Source organism: Delphinus delphis, chromosome 8 (assembly GCF_949987515.2).
Source record: "Delphinus delphis chromosome 8, mDelDel1.2, whole genome shotgun sequence".
Taxonomy (NCBI): domain Eukaryota; kingdom Metazoa; phylum Chordata; class Mammalia; order Artiodactyla; family Delphinidae; genus Delphinus; species Delphinus delphis.
This window is the reverse complement of record NC_082690.1, coordinates 30584220-30605161: the sequence shown is the minus strand read 5'-3', so window position 1 is coordinate 30605161 and position 20942 is coordinate 30584220. Positions and strand designations below refer to the sequence as shown.

The window sequence follows — 20942 nt, the reverse complement described above, 5'->3', positions numbered from 1 at the left end:
CCTTCATGAATTTCTTCCCTTTATCACTTCTTCCATCTTCTCTCCATTCCTCATCCCCATCCCCTTTCCCCATGTCTCTCTTGGGTTGCCTGCTTCTGACACCAACCATTGGGAAGGGTCTCAGCTCTTCCCCACTCCCTGGGTCCATCTGCTAAGCACAGCTGAGATTGGAGTTGGCCATCCTGTCCTCAACAGCTCTCCCACCTGTTTGTGACTATTTGTGACCTTCTATGCAGTGCAAGGGGCATGTAAGTGTATCCCCTAGACCCCTTGAAAAGAATCCTTTGTTCTGAATTTGCATCACAGTACTGGGACAACCATACTTTGGCTTTGGGTCACAGCCAAATTCTCTACTCTAGTTTTACAAGAAAGTCCTGAGATTTGGCATTTCATGGACCAATATTAATAAAGTTGCTACTTTGATCATCTTTTGGCTTCTTGTATCTCTTTCCTACTGGCAAGAATAAAGAAAGGATAGTAAGTGGTTAGCACCCTCAACCTGCAACACTTTGGATTAATTCATCAGAATATTCCGAAATGCCTTGCTTTTCTGACTTTGTGCCTTTGTTTAGGCAACACTCCCTTCTCGGGGTGCTATTCCCTCCATGACCCAGTCCAGTGAATGGTAGTGGAATATGCCACCCCAAAATATGCCACTTTCGCATAAGAATTATTTTGAGCTGAAGGCAATTGAAAAGAAGCAGGCTCAGGAAAAGTTCTCTGTCCTCCCGCTACATGCCTAGAAGCACATAAATTTGCAAAGGTTGTCCCCCATCCCCTCACCAGAGACAACTCTGAACCCTTATCAGCCTAGAGAGGCACCAGAGGAATCCACATAACAAACTTTACTCACTAGTCCTTCGCTTCCATTTATTCTCCCATATATTTACCTTCCCACAATTGGCTGCCCTAGAAACTTAAAAGTTCTTTTCCTTTGTCTTGTCACTTCTCTAAAAATGTGTTGTCCTTTGGTTAAAATGTTATATAAGCCCAAGTTCCAACCACCACTCTGAGTTACTCATCACTGAGTGCTCCCATGTGTATGATATGCATGTGTTAATGATCTGTGTGCTTTTCTCTCCTTAACCTGTTTTTTGCCAGTCTAAGCTGCAGAGTTCGAGACAGAACCTAGGAGGGTAGAGGAAAAAAATACTTTTTTATCTTTCCTTACACAAGCAAGCCCCATCTTTGTGAGGAACACAGCATCCCTTATGTGTTCCTCCTCCTTGTGTGCTCAGAATATTCCATGCACATTTCATCACTGTAATTCACAGTGCTTTATAATTGTGTGCCTTTCTCCGTCACAGGAATATCATTTTCTTTTTATTATCCAAAGTAAGTTCTCAGAAGTATCTGTTGAATTTATAAGTGAACATTAAGCAGAGATATTTTTTACTGAGGTTCACTTCTCCATAGCTTTTTAAGAAAGAAATACTGCTGTTTTAGGCATATCTTTAATACGCAAGCCACTTTCTAATATAGTCGAATAGCTTTTTCCTTCTTCATCTTTCTCACTTTCTTCATCTACCAAAATATTAGTACATCAAAAAGCACAGTTATAGAGAGCAAGTGGTATGTGTATAAAGAGGCCCAGTTATTTAATATCACTGCATCTTTCTGGTTCTCAAGGATAAAAGTTTACTTGTGGCAAGTCCATATAATGTAATACTAGATAAACAGGATACTGGACTGTCCAAGTGCCATTAAACAGCATCCCTCTCAAAGTTGGAAATGTGTTTACTCAGCACCTGGGGAGTCATCTGCTCACGTGATTAGCACATGGGTTTTATGAGGAAAATTAACTACAGTAGTAAAGTACTATTTCAAACATTGCTTACATTGGAAAGGATTAGCCAACATGGAAGAAAACATTCCCAAAGTCAGAGAACATGCAGAGGCAATATGTGTGGGGTTCTTAACTGCATCTAAGGGACATCACAGATGAGATTCAGTGGGTTTCCCTGGTATTTTATGCAAAAATTAGATATATTTATTTTTCTTTGGAGAGGGTCCCCATCTTTCGTATCTCATTGGATAACACATGTGTGAGCTCTGTGACCACAGACAAACTCACAACCTGTGTTCACTGTTTCACTGGTAAAGTTACCCAACCTGAGTCTGCTGCCTCACTTATAAAATAAGAGGGTTGACCTAGGCACTGGACCTCTAAGATTCTATATTGTTCTTACAACCAGTCTTCAGGCAAAATACATGGTTTAATAGCAGCAGATTGATTATTTACAATATGCTGTGTGCTGAATTAAACACTTCACATACATTCCCCATATATTTAATTCTCACAATAACCCAAAGGGTTAGGTGCTATTATTTATGACTATTATTATTTTATAATATATTTATCATCATCATCATCATCATCAGGACTTTGCCTACCAAATTGCAAGTTCTATGAGGGCAGGAACCTTGTCTCGTTTTGTTCACTACTCTATATCCAGTATTTATCAAAGTGCATGAAACATAATAGGTGTCCAGTAAAAAGTCTGTTGAATAATGCATTAAAACGAATACATAACTAGCAAAAATGCCCTGAATTCCACAGGGGAACATATTATCATGGGATTTCATTCCATCTCACTGTCTTGTCGCCTCCTGCTCCCTTAATCCTATTTTTACCTACCTCCTCATCTCCGCTACCCACCCCCACCTGCGAGAGCCCACTTCCCCTTTATTCTCCTCAACCCTATCATTTGCTTCTGGACCTAGCCATATTCTTTTTTTTTCCGGTACGCGGGCCTCTCACTGTTGTGGCCTCTCCCGTTCCGGAGCAACAGGCTCCGGACATGCAGGCTCAGCGGCCACGGCTCACGGGCCCAGCCGCTCTGCCGCATGTGGGATCTTCCCGGGCCGGGGCACGAACCCGTGTCCCCTGCATCGGCAGGCAGACTCTCAACCACTGCGCCACCAGGAAAGCACCCTAGCCATATTCTTTGTCAAATTATTCTTTGCTCTAGGACTATATTACATTTTGCTCTTTACTCTCTCAAGAACTCTATCAAAGTTCTCATTATGTATTCAGGTTTTAGGAAGGTAATCTGATTAAAATAACTGATTCACTTAACCTTCCCAGTGAGACTCCTAGTTCATCAAAATGATCTCTGTAATTGGTGAAATTTTAGAACGTTTGTAAAGTTTTAAATAAGAACACTTATCTAGCCTTGCCTATAAAATGCTGCAATAATGAGACTCTGGCCTTAAGAATGAATGCTTCAACCAATATCCATTGAAGCTCCTGGGCTTGCCAACTTGGCAGTCTACTGCTATGACATTTACTTAGGGCTTTTGGAGTATGCATATGCTATCCTCCTGTCTGACCTGGACCATGCCCCTTGTTTTCTTTCTGCCCCACACTTTGTTTGTTATCTTGTTGACACTCTCTTAGTATCTGCCCCTAGCTCACCCTCTGGTTTTAGCTACCTTACCTGGTCTAAGTACTGAAAGATTTGAGAAACATCCAAAATAGATGGGCTGAGATGAGGATAAGAAAACTTCTTTCTCATGCTTAGCTGAGAGAGCAATGAGCTACTCTTCTACTTCCCTCTCTTATGTTTGCCTCCTTCCAGTAGCCTGAATCCCAAGACACCAAAAGAGTCATTACTGTCAAAGATGTCTTCTCTTTTCTGTTTCAGGGCTTAGCATTTGCTGTTCTTTTCCTTAAAGCACTTCTCCCATAGCTTCCCATGGTGTTTCCCGCTCCTTTTTTGGGTATCAATTCAAATTTTACACCTACAGATATTCCTTGACTCTCTGATTGGAGTGGATCCCTTTCCAGTCACTCTCCGTCACACTGTTCTCTTTTATCTTCTTTCTAGCTTTTATTGAACTTCAAAAAAATTATCTTTGTATGTATGTACTTACTTCCCTATTTACTTAAATGTTTATTGTTTGCTTCCTTCTGCTACCATATGAGATCATGAGGACAGAGATCTGCCTATCCTCCTCATAGCTGTATCTCCAGGACCCTAGACTGAGCTTGGTCTAGCACACAGTAGGCATTTAATAAATAATACCACAGCTCTCATATCACCAAACCTCCAGAAGGATATACCAAAATGTAGAAGCTGAGGTAAACAGAATCTGCTTTGTGATTACCACCCTCACCTTGACTATCCTTGGCTCTATATACAGTCCTGGCTGAAGTGGTCAGAATACCCATGGATATTCAAAACCTTCAACAATTTTTATCTGACTATGCAAATAAAGATGGAATTTCCACATTTTGTAGAGAAAGTGAATGAAGTCCTTTACTCTCTAGCTTTGTTTGAGAATTAGTTTAGGGGAATAATAATGAATTGTCCACCATTATTTTGTTTTTGTTTCACCAACTGGTTAAGTTTTAGGTGAGCAAAATTAGAATCTGTGAAAGTTGTTATAACTGAGAATCTTATTTATTAACTCACTGGTTTTATTCCTCCCTTCTCTTTGCATCCTTATCTTCTTTTCCATCCTCTTCCCTTTCTTCCTCTATTTAAAAAAATTATTTATAATGCAAAGCCATGATTCATGTGGAGTTTTAATCTCAATGGCAATCTTAACTGTGCCACTTGAAGTTAATTCAAACTGCAGAGATACACAGTTAAAAAATTGGTGATACAATTGCTTTTTTATTTTAGAAAGTGTTTAGAATGGGTATTAGTAAATTCAACTTATGAAATAAACTAGAGTTTGTTAGTAAAACAAAAAAGTTTGGGAATAGCTTTCAAATAATTTAATTTTTTATTTTAACACAATATTGTAAATCATTTATCAATATATTTCAATAAAAAATTTATAAGTAATTTTTGAATTTTTGAATTAAAAAATGTATTTTCCATTAAACACACACACAAGTAAAAGGCTTTTTAAATGTTTGTCACAATATACAATAAAATGCTTCTACCTTGGATGAAGGAGGTGAATTATGGTCAGACGTGTGTGTATATGTGTATGCACACAAACACTGACAGCTGGGCTGTTTGTACAGGACTGCCAAGTTCATTTATCACCTGATTATATATTAATTATTATGCCAGTGATAATAATAACAGTAAGAGCAGCAGATATTTGAATAATTTACTAAATTCCAGGCAGGGTGGCTTACAAAATTATCTAATTTAATCCTACAACTAGTTAATTGTGTGTCAGGCAGTGTTATCATCATCTTACAGATGAGAAAACTGAGCCTGTAGCCAGTGAGCAGCAGAGCTGAAATTCATATTCCCATGCTTGCTGACTTCTTTGCACACCATCCATTGGGAGCCTTGTAACTGGACACCTTTCCAATAAACTACTTAATGGTCTTCCAAAAAAGATTCCTAACAATCCAATCCATCCATTCATTGCCCAATAAACTAGATTTGAGATGGGAGAGCTTAATTTATTTAGAAAAACACATCTTGATAACAATTTGATAACATTATCCATTCTGCTTCATTATGCCCTCTGATGGTATCTATCTTCCTCAGCTGAGTGAAATTAGGAAAGAAAGCTGAGTAGGAGAGCAAAAAATTGAAATATGAAATTGAATCATATTTTCTCAGGAAGAGTCAATTCAACAAACACACTGTCTAGCCATGTATAAGGCACTGTGTGGAATACACACAGGATGTTTGTCCTACCCTCAAATAGTTCATTACCATTTATCTAGAGGGAATACATATATATATATATATATATATATATATATATACATACATACATACACACGCACACACACACAATTTGTGATGGTAAAGGTAGGATCATTATCACCATTATTTATTGAGCACTTCCACTATATCCTAGGTGCTATGATAAGTATTTGCTATTAATTTAAAATCTCACACCAACTCCAATTATTATCCCCTTTTTATGGATGTAAAACCAAAAGGTAAGAGACCCATTCTATATCACACCATTAGTAACTGGGGAAATTTCCTTTGATCCAAAGTGTGCTTTACAGCAAAGCTCTGGTCCCCTATGGCTGTGCTGACTTGCCCTAGGAAAGACTGTGATAGATGCTGTAAAAAAAAGGTAGACAATTGAATTCCAAGCACACCAAACAAAATTGTAATATAAGAATAATTGCTAACCAAAAATAAGTGATCAGGATGTTAACAATTAGTCAGTCTCCCACACTTTGCTGGAGTGAAAAATTGACTAAAAATGTACACTAGACTTGGTATTCCAAAAACGTCATAAGCATGAACCATGTAGATGTGATTCCAGTGTAATGGGCTTTTATGGTCCTGGGCACCTATACCTTACAGCCTCAGGGGAGGCCCTTGTACAACTGGAGAGTCACTAAGGTAGGAAGAAGAGAAATGTTTGATGGAAGGCTGAGAGATAGAAAGATAGAGATGAGAAGGGGGGTGGTCTTTACCTATCCAAATAGCTACTTGTCATTTTCCAAGAGCACTGTGATTGCTCGGAAACTATTGCTCAAATTTCCCCAGCACCTGCCATTCCTTAAAGGAGGGATTGCAAAACAGCTGCCTCCAAACTCTACAGGCTTTGTGGGCCTGTACAACATTTAAAAAATCATTATTTAAATACACTTAAAGAAGGCTTGCCGTTTTTTCCAGTTTTATGAGATATAATTGACATATGGCACTGTATAAGGTGTACAGCATAATGATTTGACTTATATACATCAGGATTTGCCATTTTTAATCCCACTGTGTCTCTCTAATTTTATATCTGGCTCACTATGAATTTTAAGTCTGGGCTCTGTAGCATTTGAGTTCATAAACTCTGCTTTAAAGTTTCTCCAAGAAAAATTTAAACATGAATAAAATGACCTTTCCAAAACATTGGTCAAGGCATAAATGATCCCCGTTGAATAAGAATCAAATGCAAGAGTTTATCAAAAAGCCACACAGATCTAGAGTTTATATACACCTGAAGGTTAAGCTCACTCTACCTCTTGGAATTCAGCCACCAAAGCACTTTGGCCCTAATTGATCATATTTAGTGCCAGAAGCCAATTAGGAGTGGAAAGAGAGCCTGGAGCTATTTGCAATGAATGCAGACCAAGAGGCTGTATAACAAAAAAGTTTTGACTACCATCATTTCTAAAAACACAATTGAATGTACTGGTGGAGGTGAACAAGTAAGTGAGTGGAGTCATGCTGAACAGTTTACATCCATACTACAAAGGCTGTCCAATATTCCACTTAACATTGGCTAGGAAATGCGTGATGAGCCTGCACTGTAACCCAAAGCACCTCAAACAAAAATATTCATTCTTCCCTAAATCCACACCTGCACTGCCTTTTTCTACAAAAAGGAGTTATTTTGCCTTAAAGATATGGTATTAGAGTTAAGATGTTTCTAACTGACTTATGGACCATTTAACTTAGTCATAACCAAAGCTTCACAAAAAGTATACACATGAGCACTAACAGGCCTTGATATGTTAAGGGGAAAAAAGATCCTTCATTAAGCCATTCTGACACATCACCATTCCAACATGCTGAGCCTGCTTTGTCCATGAACAATTGAGAACAGATGCATCACTGAACACATTAAAAGCAAAGAAATGTAGAAACCAAAGGTTCACACTTCCACTTTAATGCTGAGCAGCACTGCATGAGTGTGCAATAATGTATATCATGCTTGATGGATTATTTTCAAATTAAAACTGGAACCAGTATCACCACATGCTATTTTTTCATTTATAGTATTCTAATGTAGAATTCACTTTGTGTTTAACCACTCATCATAACGCAAAAAAAAAAAAAAAAAAAAGAGAGAAAAGAAACCACATTAGATTAAAAAAAACAAGATTTTTCCTACTCTAAATTTAATTCATAAGAGGAAAAAAAAAACACCCAAATTGGCTCCATTTGTAGTACTGTGTTCTGTTTCGGCATCCACACTTTGAAAAGGGATAGCAATAAACTGAATAAGAGTTAAAGATGTTGCCAGGAGAGCAAAAGGCAATATGCTATGAACAACTGAAGGATTCAGGGATATTTAATGTATCCTAAATGTAAAGTATAGGCAAAATTATCCCAATATCCCCCTGAGCTTCATCTGTAACACCCAGTACTTCCATCTTATTAACATTCTCAGTTGTTATGGCTTCTAATTGTCATTTCCACCAGACTATCAGCTCCAGGAGGTTCAAGAACACTGTCTTCTTGCTTGCCTTTGTATCTACTACACCTATCAGAATATTTGTCAATAAGAAGGAACTTTATATTGTTCTACTAATGAATGACTGAGTAAAGAAGACCCACGACCATGTGTGACCCAACAACTAGACTTAACTACAAGGTAGATTATGCCGCAATACGAGGTTGAAGATCTTCTAATAGTTAGAACCATATAAAGTTGGAAATGGCTGCTGAGGTGTTTAAGTAGAGGTGAGACCACAAATAAGCATGGGTGTAGTAAACAAAAATCAAACCTTGGGTCCTGAATTATACCTTCCAATTTTTAAGATACTTGCTAACCCTGAGGCTCTATGATGATAACATAGGCCCTTCCCAAATTTGAGTCATAATTTAAACTAAAATCATTGGGACTCTTCTGTGATTAGAGTTACGTAGACAATTTTTTAAACCAAGAGGTTCAATTCTCACTTACCTTCTATTTGGCTGTATATTTATTTTGCTCCAGTTGAATCAAAGGCAATATGGTATATGCTTTACCATAAACTATTCTACTTTTTCTATTCAATATGCTTTCTTTCAAAATACATGGGCCCAAGCATTGACTTAATAGAGCTAAAATGGCATTTCTCACTAAAGAAGACTTTAACATTTTGGCCACAAGGCAGGGACAAAGCATACCATAGACAATTAACACAGTTCATTCACTTTCACACCATTTAATTTAATCACAGAAAACGATCTCTATACTTCATGTAACCAGTGTCTGCTTTTAATCATAGGGTAGTTAAGCTACTTACCACAACAGAATAATAAATCTTGAATCCAGGTTTAGCCACAAAGTAGTCATCAGACTTGAATGTTATTTTAATCTGGTTTGTTCTTGATGTTATCCTTGGAGGAACTTCTTTGTGTCCACACCATCGTCCTCTAATAACGGTGCTGGTTTCAGATATATCTTCAACTTCCACAAAATCATACCTAGTACCAATTTGACATAAACTTTGATTAAAGAAGACTTTGAAATTCATACTTTCACTGAGAAATTGAAACTAACATATGTGATTTCTCGTGACCTATCATCTGAAATGAAAATTATAACCTACAGATATTTTAGAAGGAAAACTAGTTTTTGGATTAGGTTTCTCAAATTCAAACTTCAACAATCTATTCTGAGGAAACACCCTTACACACTTTTAGCCATAACTCTTCCTAAATCGTCAAAAATCAAAATGGGCTACTTTCTGAGCATCTGCCTCATAAGGTTTTCCTGGAAAAACTAACAAGTATAATCTATTGTCATATTTTAGGATATGTAGCTCTAATTATATACCCAAATATTTACTATATCAAGTTTTTAAACAAATTCCCACTTTGAATTAATTTACCACATCCAGTGTTTCCTTAAGAAAGGAAATGATCTATACCTATACAGCACATAAAATCAGCACTCTCATTGTAGAAAATAAATGGTAAAATAAAAGACTATTTTCTCTTTTTTGAAATTGTCGTTTGGAAGGATATCATAAACTATGACATTTATCATAATGGAAACACATGACTTTGAGGAAGGATGTGCAGTAGCCAATATTGGAAATATCTGGGCTATGTGCAAATGAGGGTAAGACCATGGGTTCACCACTGGCACCAGTCAGAGAAACACAGAATCCCGGGATTGAAGAAGACAGGAGAGGCATTTTAGATATTCCACAGAGTCGTTTGATCCTCAGAATCCCTCCACAGCGTCTCACTTTTTCATCACATAATAGGAAAACTTCAGTGACAAAGCTGACATCTTCTAGGGATCATTTATTCTATTTTCAGACACCCAAGATCTTAAAACATTCTGCTTGAGAGCTGAACTCTGTGCCTTTCAGTTCTGGGCATCAGTATCTCACTCCTCCAATCTACCTCTCCTCAAATGACTTCAGATGCTAAAGTAACAATGCAAACAAGCACTCAGGGTGAGCATTCAAGGTGAACAGTGGCAGAAGTCTCATATCCATTTTATATTTTCCTGTCACGACTGCCAAAAGGAATCAGCATGAGAACCAACACGTCTGAATATGAAGAAAATCCAATACAACTTTACTGGTCTTACCCACGCACCTCAGAGCTCTCATTGGATCAGGCAGGGTGATCTAAGGAGGCGGCGAGCATAATAAAATGGTTACTAAATTTCATTGACAGTGATTTGTGAGGCCTTTATGTCCTTTGCCTCAGTTTCCTAATGAGCAAAATAAGAAGGTTTATGTAATTTTACCAGCTGAATATCTCTTGGGTGCTATGTAAATTAACTACTTAATATACGGTGTTGAAAAGTGAAAAGCACTAAGAAAGAATCGCTATTAAAGCAATAAAATATTACAGTGTAAACATCAAGGAGGTTTGGAACAAATGGGAGGAAATCAATTGCATTTCATTTTATATACAATATATGTGAATCATATTTATTGCACAAAGCAAGAATATACTTGAAACTTTGTTAATAATGCAAGAGGTCACTTTTGTTTTTTAAAAAAACATGACATCAGCACAATTTTTACTCTGGGTCTGAAGTCAAAAGAGCACCATTTTGGTTCAGGGAGGGTCCTGAGGCAGGTCTCTGATTTGCCTCTTTCCCTGCTTCCTCTCCCCTTTACCTCTTACTTCTCTACCTCCCTCCATAAATTTTTAGGAGCAACTTGATTTGATGAAGGGTCTGGAAAAGAAACCATCCTAACTTCCTCTCCTAGTTTTAAGGTCAGGACACCAAAATGGCTCAATCACTACGAGATCAAAATCCTGCTCTGCAGTGGAGACCAGTGTCTCTTCAATGACATCACCTTTAATAATCTTTTTTTTTAATATCTTTATTGGAGTATAATTGCTTTACAATGTTGTGTTAGTTTCCGCTGTACAACAAAGTGAATCAGCTATAAGTATACATATATCTCCATAATAGTAGCTTTTCATTTGTTTCCAAGGTCTTTTTTTTTTTTTTTGAGCACAGAAAATGAGTTCTCCCTTTCAAGGCTGAAAAGACACAAGGTCTCCTCTAGCTATTCTCTTTGTAAATATTAACTGGCTCTTCCTGCATGTATTCATCTCTGCTTTCTGGCATACATTACCCTCTATGGTCCTAGAAAATAACAGTCACTGCTGTTATTCTTGAAAAAACAGCAACATAATAAGAGCTGTCAGCATAATAGACATTCAATAAAGGACAGCCAAATTTGAAGTACCTGATTTTTATTATTCAAAGTAAAATAAACCTGCTGAAAGAATTTAGCAGTTTAGTAGTAGTTCATTGGCAATGCAGAACAAGTTCGTGCAGTAAAGTACAGAAAGGAAAAAGAAAATCCTCTGCATCTTACACATGCTAATTAAGTGAATAAGATGCTGTGAGCTGACAATTCAGAGAACAACAGCCAGGGCTTTCTCTGATAAACATGTTAAGAAGGGAGTAGATTATCAGGGGCAGCTTTCATCTTCTGCTGACCCAGAAACTACAGGAAGAAACAGACCTCTGAGGAGCACATTGATCCTGGGAGGTGGCCTTCTCTTCCTTGTTACACATATCTGAGGCCTTAAAATTACGATTTCAGGTAAGGACCTGACAGGGTCCGTGCCATCATCATCTCCCAGTGCTGGGTCAGTTCCTGGAGCCCAGCAGGGGAATACACTCCTTAAGCCCTGGCAGGCTTGCACCAGAGCCCTGTGACATGGCGCAGGTGAGCCAGGATATTGGATGCAGCTACCTGCTCACAAAGTGGGTTGTTCTAGGCCTGGCCAAGATAGGAGCCCCCAGATTCCCCCCTTCTCTGGGAGTCACACAGCCTGGCTCTGACAATTGCAGGAGTGAGTTTCTGTGAGTCATGCCAGGTTACCAGGCTTTCTGCAGAGGCAGTCTGAGCTCCAATTTATTTTGTCCATTAGGACTGACATAAAGGCTTTTTGAAAAAGAAGTCGAGTATCTTGATAGGTCTGGAGGGCCCAAAAGAGAAGTCTGATGTGATGTTTTAAATCTGTCTTTTTGTTCTACTTTGAAATTTTACCCTAAAATGGATTTTATTTCCCACTTACCTACAGATATCATTTTCCGCTTCCTCTAATCCAAACTGATTGTCAAAGGCTAGCTGTATCCTTGTTTTCTCCTGGGAATGGAGCCGCCAGGTCAGAAGCAGGTTCCTGGGGTAGCTGTTTGGGAAGCGGGGACTCTGCACATGGCCGTGTCCTGTCACCTGGATGGTTTCATCTCTTCGGTACAAGTCTGTGAGGTGATTGCTCTCTGTTAGTAGTCACAACTTGTAGAAATTAGTATGTTGCTCCAATTACAGGAAAGCAAAAAAAGAACAGTTTAAAACACATCACATTTCAAAGTACTTCTTGATTTTGTTTAAAAACATAAGGCCAAATGGCAGCCTTGTGGTTAAACAAACAACATCCATATTTTTTCTGTTATCCCCTACCTCCCCAAATTCTTCATAAATCTGGACTTGATGCCTAATATTTTGTACTTTGGGAGCTCTCTTAACATCATTTTTTTTTTTTTTTTTTTTTTTTTTTTTTTGCGGTACACCACCTCTCACTGCTGTGGCCTCTCCCGTTGCGGAGCACAGGCTCCGGACGCGCAGGCTCAGCGGCCATGTGGGATCTTCCCGGACCGGGGCACGAACCCGCGTCCCCTGCATCGGCAGGCGGACTCTCAATCACTGCACCACCAGGGAAGCCCTTAACATCATTTTTGACAAGCAAAATTAATGATTATCTCAGAACTCAGGCTCATTACAATTGGAATTAAAATTGAGCAAATAATTTCAAATAGTTCATCCTTCCTCTTTTCCATGTAATACAGCTGACCCTTGAGCAACACGGGTTTGAACTGTCTGGGTCCGTGGATTTTCTTCAATAAATACATATATGTACTATAAATGTATTTTCTCTTCCTTATGATTTTCTTAACAACATTTTCTTTTTTCTAGTTCACTTTATTGTAGAATACAGTATATAATACATATGACATACAAAATATGTGTTAATCAACTGTTTATTTAACAGTAAGTCTTCTGGTCAACAGTAAACTATTAGTAGTTAAGTTTCGGGAAAGTCAAAAGTTATATGTGGATTTTTGACTGTGTGGGGTATTGGCACCCCTAAACCTCACTTTGTTCAAGGGTCAACTGTACAAATATTTTTTTTTTCATTGACAATGTAACAGTATATCTTCAATGATTAGCCCAGGAGATAATAAATATTGTTGAATGAATGAACAACTGGGTGAAAAACAAAAGAATCTAATGATGTTTAATGACCACTTATTTTATAATCAAATGACATTTTCCAGTTGTTTCTCCATCATAAAAATCATAATTTTTTGGCTCTCATTTTTGGTGACTTAAAATAGTTCCAATTCTAATTCTATTTTCCATATGCTGTATAATAAAGAACTTGTCTGATCTTTGTCCTGGGTTCCTAAAAGGGAACTTCTAAACCCTTAAAATTTCCCAAGTGATGCAAGTGTCTTTGTTATTCATGGTAGGCCCCTGGGGCCATACCTGATTTTATGCTAATGAGGTGATTCTCTGTGGGCCCTTAAATAGTTTCAAGAATGGGGACTGGCTATAATAGAAAGACCAATCATGTGGCTTTGAGCTCTGATATCAGCCTGACTTCCCAACCTCCCTGGAGGTAAGAGGCCTTGGAGCCCTAGCCTGTTGCCATCAATTCAATCAATCACATCGACAGAATGAAACCCTTATAAAAACTCTTGTCACTGAGTCTTGGGTAAGCTTCCTGGTCCGTGAAACACACTGATGTGCTAGGAGGGAGACATGTCCTCACTCTACAAGTGTCCTTATTTGGCTGGTCCTGATTTGTACCCTTTATAGTAAAACTGTAATTGTAACTATAGTGCTTTCTTGAGTTCTATAAGTTGTCCTAGCAAATTATCAAACTCGAGGGGCTTATAAGCAACCCTGAATTTATAGCCAGTTGGTAAAGAGTATGGGTAACCTGGGTACCTCACAATTTTCAGCGGGTGACTGAAGTACAGTCTTGTAGGGACTAGGCTGTTAAGCTATGAAATCTGACCTAACTCTAGGTAGTTTGCTTCAGAATTGCACCATACAGTGGACCTATTTTTCCTATCTCCCAATGTCCAGAGTTCTTTGCACTTGAGATTTTGGCTTTTTAGGCCCCTCTGTAAGCAGAACTCCAGCCACAGTCTATTTACGTCCTCCTGCAGAGAGTTTACTCCGAAGCCTATAATTCAAGGAGGTTAGTCAGGGAGACCTAAATTGCTGGTGGAAACCACTGAAAGGTTGGGTTGCAGAGGGTGGTTGTTAAAGCTTCCAAAATAAGAGGAGAGTGAACAAGGAATCAGAATGTGAAATGCAAAGGCTTCTCTCCCTTTTACAAATGTTCTGGTATGTATGAGAATTTCAACTTTTTTTTTTTTTTTTTTTTTTGGCTAATTCAGTGTTTAATGTGTTGTGCTTGCCCAGCTAGCCTTTGTGTGGGAGACAGTCTTAGGAAGAGCAAAGGTGGCTGGAGGAGCTGATGTCCCCACTCCCTGCATCTCGACTAGGAGATCAGAGCACTGGCTCTGCAGTCATGTCACGGTGCTCTGGTCCCAGAGCTAATGCTCTTAACTTCTGTGTAAGAGAAGGTATTTTTCCTTCTTAGTCTGAAATTTGCTAGAGGCAATTTGAGATTCTTTGCTATCTGTAATCCACTTTGACTTCTGAATCACATTGTTTATATATAATTTATAACTTCATGCCAAATTCAGGACTATTCTTAGCAGAAGAGTTGTAATGAATTATAGATACAGAGAGCAAACTATCAGGTTAAACCTGAGATAGTTACCAAGTGTTATATACAAAGTCACATTCCTGAATGAAGGCATTTACTTTGGTGTTCCAATAGTAACTGACATTTATGGAGCAATAACTGTGTGCCAGGCATTCCAATAAGTTGTTTAAATTATTTCATTTAATCTTCACAACAACTCTATGCAATTAGTAATATCCCCACTTCACAAAGGAGGCTCAGAGAGTTTAAGAAACTTATGACCTCAGGGCACAAAACAGGTGGTGAAGTCAGTATCTGACCCTAGACAGTCTATCTTCAGCACACACACTCTTAACCAGAACACTGTACTAGTTGTTCAACTATAAAAATATGAAGTATGTCATTTTTCATAGAGGGAATAATTTTGATTTATGTTTAAATGGCAAGAATATAAGTTCTTATTTTATATTTTAATACAGAAGGAGGTTCACATCCTCATAACTTTGAGTTATGCATTGGATGTTTTTTAAAAAGCGAATTAAAATGAAAGGAAAAAAGCCAAAATGTTTTGTCTATTCTGTCCCTAAACCTTTAAGCAAACTCAGCTCGCCCAACCAAGTATCCCGGGAGCTCATGGAGTCACTGCAGGCACTATTACTTACTCTGGAATTCATCTAGAACAACTGTTGTTCTCAAAGTGTGGTCCCCAGACCAGCTTCATCACCTGGGAGCTTGTTAGAAATGTAAATTATCAGGACCCATCCCAGACCTACTGAAGCAGAAATGCTGGAGGTGGAGCCCAGCACTACTGTTTTAATAAGCTCTCCAGGTGATTCTGATGCTCCCAAAGGTATGAGAACCACTGACCACCTCATACCTTCTACTCTTCTGCTTCTTATTCTTGATTTCCCTGGCTCCTTCACTGCCTTGCTTTGACTCCATACCTCACATCTGATTTTTCTTCTTACCTCCCTGACTGATGATCTATCTTGGATTCACTTTCCTGTCTTTGACCTTGAAACCTTCTCTGGGGCATCATTTTTGATACACAGTGACCTAGGGTAAGAGCTACATACCTTAGTGTCTTTGACCCCTTATCTAACTTCCCCCATTTCATGGATCATTCCTGGCCCTAATAGATGCGTTTGGTAATCATCGTCACAAATTATGTGCAAGGAGAAACGAAATCACAAATAATGGTAGTACTTTTATTTCTTCTTCTCAGATCATAATATTATCTATGACAACATAAGATCCAAAGGCTAAATGCTGAGTTATTAGAAGTAAGGGTTAAAATATTTCATCAATGATTCCATAGGAGCAAATAATGATATCTCTGCAGACTGTGCCACCTCACACAAATTCAGAGGAACAGTACAGAAATACTCATTTGTCCCACTGTCTCCATAAGACATCCAGGAGCCAGCAGCATGACTGATAGTCACAAACCCAATGTACTGCAGCTAAAAGCCAAAAGCAAAGAACGGTCATTGTGTCAGGAAATGCCTAACCTGCAAAGGGATTTATTATAACATTTCATTTGTAAAATGGCTGTTTCATGATTACACCATACATCATAGGAACAATGTTTGCCCAGAATGTAGGTTGAGTGTCATATAAACCAAACAGTACCACTTCTGTTGCTAAACAACCACAATATGACCACTTAATTTTTGTGGGGTGCAATATAGTTTACAAGCATCCAATTTTGTAAGTCTATCGTAAATATAAGTTGACAAAAAGTAAATATCATTGCAGTAATTATCATTGCTTTCATTCTGCTTTTTTCTTGTAAATTTTTTTTATATTACTTTAACAGGTAATGAAACCAACACACAGAAGTTAAAGTGATTTGCTGTAAGTCAAAAGAATGGAAGGGTGGTATATGGAAGAGTGGAGTCTTGAATTCAGCTCCATCATGTTCTAGTTCTGGTGACTTTCCCCACTACAACAAAGAACAGCATCAGACACACCATGTCATCTTTCTGGCTTCTATTTCCTAAGCTAATAGTTTAGGGGGCTGGGCTAACATGACACTTAAGATTTTTTTCAGGTCTAAATGACATGACAACTCAACAATTTTCTTTCAAGAAGACAGAACTGCCAGTGGTTTGACTGTGACTAACAGACATGAGTGAGGCAATGATGAGACAAGGGAACCTGAAATCCAAAATCTTCAGCGGGCTAAACAGACACTTTTCCCATCTAACAATGGTAGTATATATAGTTGTATGCTGTCATTGCTGTCATCTAAAATAAGAGTACAAATGGATATTTCTTTTTTTAAAATTTTGTTTAAATTTATGTATGTTTTGGCTGCATTGGGTCTTCGTTGCTGCGTGCGGGCTTTCTCTAGTTGCAGCGAACAGGGGCTCTCTTCGTTGTGGTGCACGAGTTTCTCACTGCGGTGGCTTCTCTTGTTGCGAAGCACTGGCTCTAGGCACACAGGCTTCAGTAGTTGTGGCATGCGGGCGCAGTAGTTATGGCTCACGGGCTCTAGAGCACAGGCTCAGTAGTTGCGGCACAAGGGCTTAATTGCTCCGTGGCATGTGGGATCTTCCCGGGCCAGGGCTCAAACCCGTGTCCCCTGCATTGGCAGGCAGATTCTTAACCACTGCGCCACCAGGGAAGTCCCACAAATGGATATTTCAACAAGTTGTTCAAACATATATATGAAAAACTTTCTTATCAACTAGAAATGTGCCCCTGGCATGTAACTGGCCACTTAGCCTATCAATTTGTGAACACATTGTGGAGGAATGTAAATAAATCCTTTAGTGTAGACACAACGTATTCTATGTTTTGCTTTTTTTAAAATTTAAGTAGAGGCTTCTCTCTGAGGCTGGTTAGGTATAAGGATTAAAAAAAAGATACTAAAAGATGCTTTATAATCTCTTTGAAAGTTTCATAGGAAAGTAAAAAAAAATTATATGCAGAATATTACATGTCTTGAGGGAAAGGACTATGTCTTGTTTACCAACGTAACCCCAGAGCCTCACCAGTCTGGGCATATGGAGACTTTCAAACTAGATCTGTTAAATACATACGTAGATGAATCGTTACTGCAAATAATGCATATGCAGAGTTCTTAAACACTGAAAGGCATTTTGAAGTAAGATAACAAATAAAAGGCAGCTTTATCAGAAATAAAGTTGAAAAATACCCAAATATTTTATTTCTAAGAAATTTAATTTTGATGTAGCTGGTGTGCCTGACGTTTGTGGGAACACATCTAGCATGAACATTAAAGGACTATTTTGGAAAGAGTTCCATTGAAATGATCCTGCTTGCCATCTGGCTCAGACATCAATTATAAAATAACTGCCTCTTTTTCTGCACTATTTCCATCAAAACCTATACTACCAGGCTCACCAGAGTCAATCCACACTACCCTTTAAAAAGCTGTGACCAAGAAAGAAGAGAAGAACAATGCTGGACTAAAGCAGGAGAGTTTGTTGCTATAGCTGGGATCTACTCTCAGATCTATCCAGCAATATATGAAATCAGGTGACTGACTAGATCCCCCAGGTTCTCATCCTATGCAACCGTCTAATTAAGAATAGCAAGCTCAGCAAGACTAATCAAGATTCAGGCCTGTGACTGCCTAATGCACTATTATTATTATTACTAAACTACCTCTAATAATCTTTGCACTCTCCCTCAACTAATGACATCTTATACAAAAGTGTCCTAGAACGCAAAATAGTACCTTCATTGACGAGACATCACGCAGTGTATTGTTGAAGAGGGAAAAAGAAACAAGGGAGAGATGGAGAACATAAAGGAGAGTAGGGCAGGAGTCCCTAATTTTAAAATGAATAAGTCAATTTGTAGAACAGATCCTAAAATATACAATTAGGTTTAAACTGAATTTAATTAGATAATTTTGCATAAATTATCTCCTAACTTAAAAAGCACAGGGCTGGAGTCTCACCCTGTGAACTGTTAAAGGTGAAAATTAGATTTTGTTAACAATGTTAAGTTTAAAAATCAGCATGAAAGCATTTTCAACATTTTTTTCCTCAGTGTTTCCTGAGGACTGAAGCTTGCAATCAATGAACTAAATTTCTCCTGGGACTGCCAGCGGGCCAGTTTTCATTAAGGAATTTTTGGTTAACACCTGGCCCATGGTCTGGCAAGAACCAATCTTCCAAAAGCCTATAACAGCTCTCTAAAAACAACCATTCCCTGTGCTCACTCTGCTTTTAAGCAACTCAAGAGCAAAGCTGATTAAACGTCAGACATTTATTTAGAATTCTCTAGCAGAGATTTTTCTAAGAACTCAGTAGTAATACAAAACCTTTCTGTTAATAAAGGTTTGAGAAGGAGGGAGTTGGTTGTTTGCCAGTTACATACCTTTTTATTTTTAATTATAATTCCCTTTTGCACAAACCAAAGTGTTAATGTTTTATAAACAAACTTCCTCAGAGTAACAATTTGGAGATGATATTTTTGGAGAGTAATCAATTGATAAATCTCTGAGCTCAAAATTATTCTTCTTTAAAAAGCTGAGTCCATCAAAAAAGAGTATCGTAAAGTCCTTTTGAACATTTTCCAGTAACAGTCACCAGGAATGTAGTAATGCCCAAAGCACTACATTGATATTTATTATTCCTCACCTCACTAGATCTTTTAAGGAACAAGGATTTGTCTTGTTATTGTACAACAGCGAGGAATTATACTCTTTCCTTCAAGACCACTTGTGTTTTATAGGTAGATTATAGAAGTGATTATAAAATTACATTAAAATGGAAATAATTTTTGGTCTAAGGTTTTAGAAAATTAAAATCAGTGAAAATAAAGATTGCCCTAAAATAACTATGCTAAATTTTATCACATTAAGATAATTCAAATTAATTAATTCTCTGATAATTCTCTTCTACTATAGTCTCTTTGTGTTGTGATGTTGTTTACATGTAAAGGATGTGAAAAAAAATGAAACAATAACATTTGGAACTGTGGCAGATGGGTAAGGGCAATGTTGAACAGCATGACAGAGAGTATTATAGATTAGGCTGCTGAAGAGCGATATCTTTTCAATCATACCAATTTAACACACCCAGAAAACAAGACAACCCTAATGACAAATATATCTGCTTTTCCCACTGCCAACATAGCTCAGAGATATAGGAAGGTAACAGGCAAAACAGAAAGAAAAGTCATTCCCAGAAAGCAGGAGATTTAGTATTTTTTCTAGAAAACACTTAATATAGGAAAACCAACATTCTTAGAAACACTGTCAAGGAAAGCTACTTAAAGTATGAACTTTGATTATTCTCAAAGAGTGAGAATTCTCTGAAATTATTTTACAGGGTAAGTTTCTGGAAGATGTAATCAGTCCAACAAAGCTGACATGGAATTGAACAGTGTGCAACAGAAGCTGACCCTGAAATACCCTAATGTTTAAAAACTTGATTCGTGTGGCAAAGACAAAACATTTTGTTAATCACATCTGACTAAAGGGCTCATCAATTCCTAAGAGAAAACTAACTGGGAGTTAATATAAGAATCACATGGTTTATTATTTGTGGTATATATATATATATATATAATATATATATACACACACATACATACATACAAATTTATATTTATTATTAAAATATAAATTAACATATTTAACATGTATATTAGTTATATCTCATATATACCTATAAACAAATTATGTATATCTATAATTGTACTTAAATGATTATTAACCTATATGGCTTTAGTGCTATTTATAGATTCAGTCATTTTTCATTACCAGATTTCACTGAATTCCAGAACATTTTTTTCACATATTAATATTTCAAAATGGAGAAATACCCTATGATTACTATTGAAAGTGACTGTCCAGCTGTTAGAAAGTAGAGCAAATTGGGACACAGCTGTCACAGCTTTTGTGTGTGCAAATCTAGTAATGCTCAGGAGATAACTGTTTATCTGATTTCAACCTCAGATATTTTCACTAGTAGCACCATATGTAGAGATGAATTATAGCTTATATTTGGATATCTTATTGGCATTTAAAATGCCTTTATAAAAGTTGCACTATGAGGGCTTCCCTGGTGGCGCAGTGGTTGAGAGTCTGCC

At 37.7% G+C, this 20942-nt stretch overlaps 1 protein-coding gene across 2 annotated transcripts in view; it reads right to left on the bottom strand.

The window, feature by feature from the left end:
• PDGFD (platelet derived growth factor D) overlaps window positions 1-20942 on the bottom strand; it is a 236924-nt gene that overhangs the window by 62885 nt on the left and 153097 nt on the right. Inside the window, exons 2-3 of one of the 2 annotated variants that reach the window (XM_060017194.1) lie at window positions 12159-12363; window positions 8894-9074 (exon numbers count right to left, since the gene is read on the bottom strand). In XM_060017194.1, coding sequence (XP_059873177.1) covers window positions 8894-9074; window positions 12159-12363 — 386 coding nt within the window. The remainder of the gene's footprint in view (window positions 1-8893; window positions 9075-12158; window positions 12364-20942) is intronic. The other variant, XM_060017196.1, reaches the window with a different exon arrangement.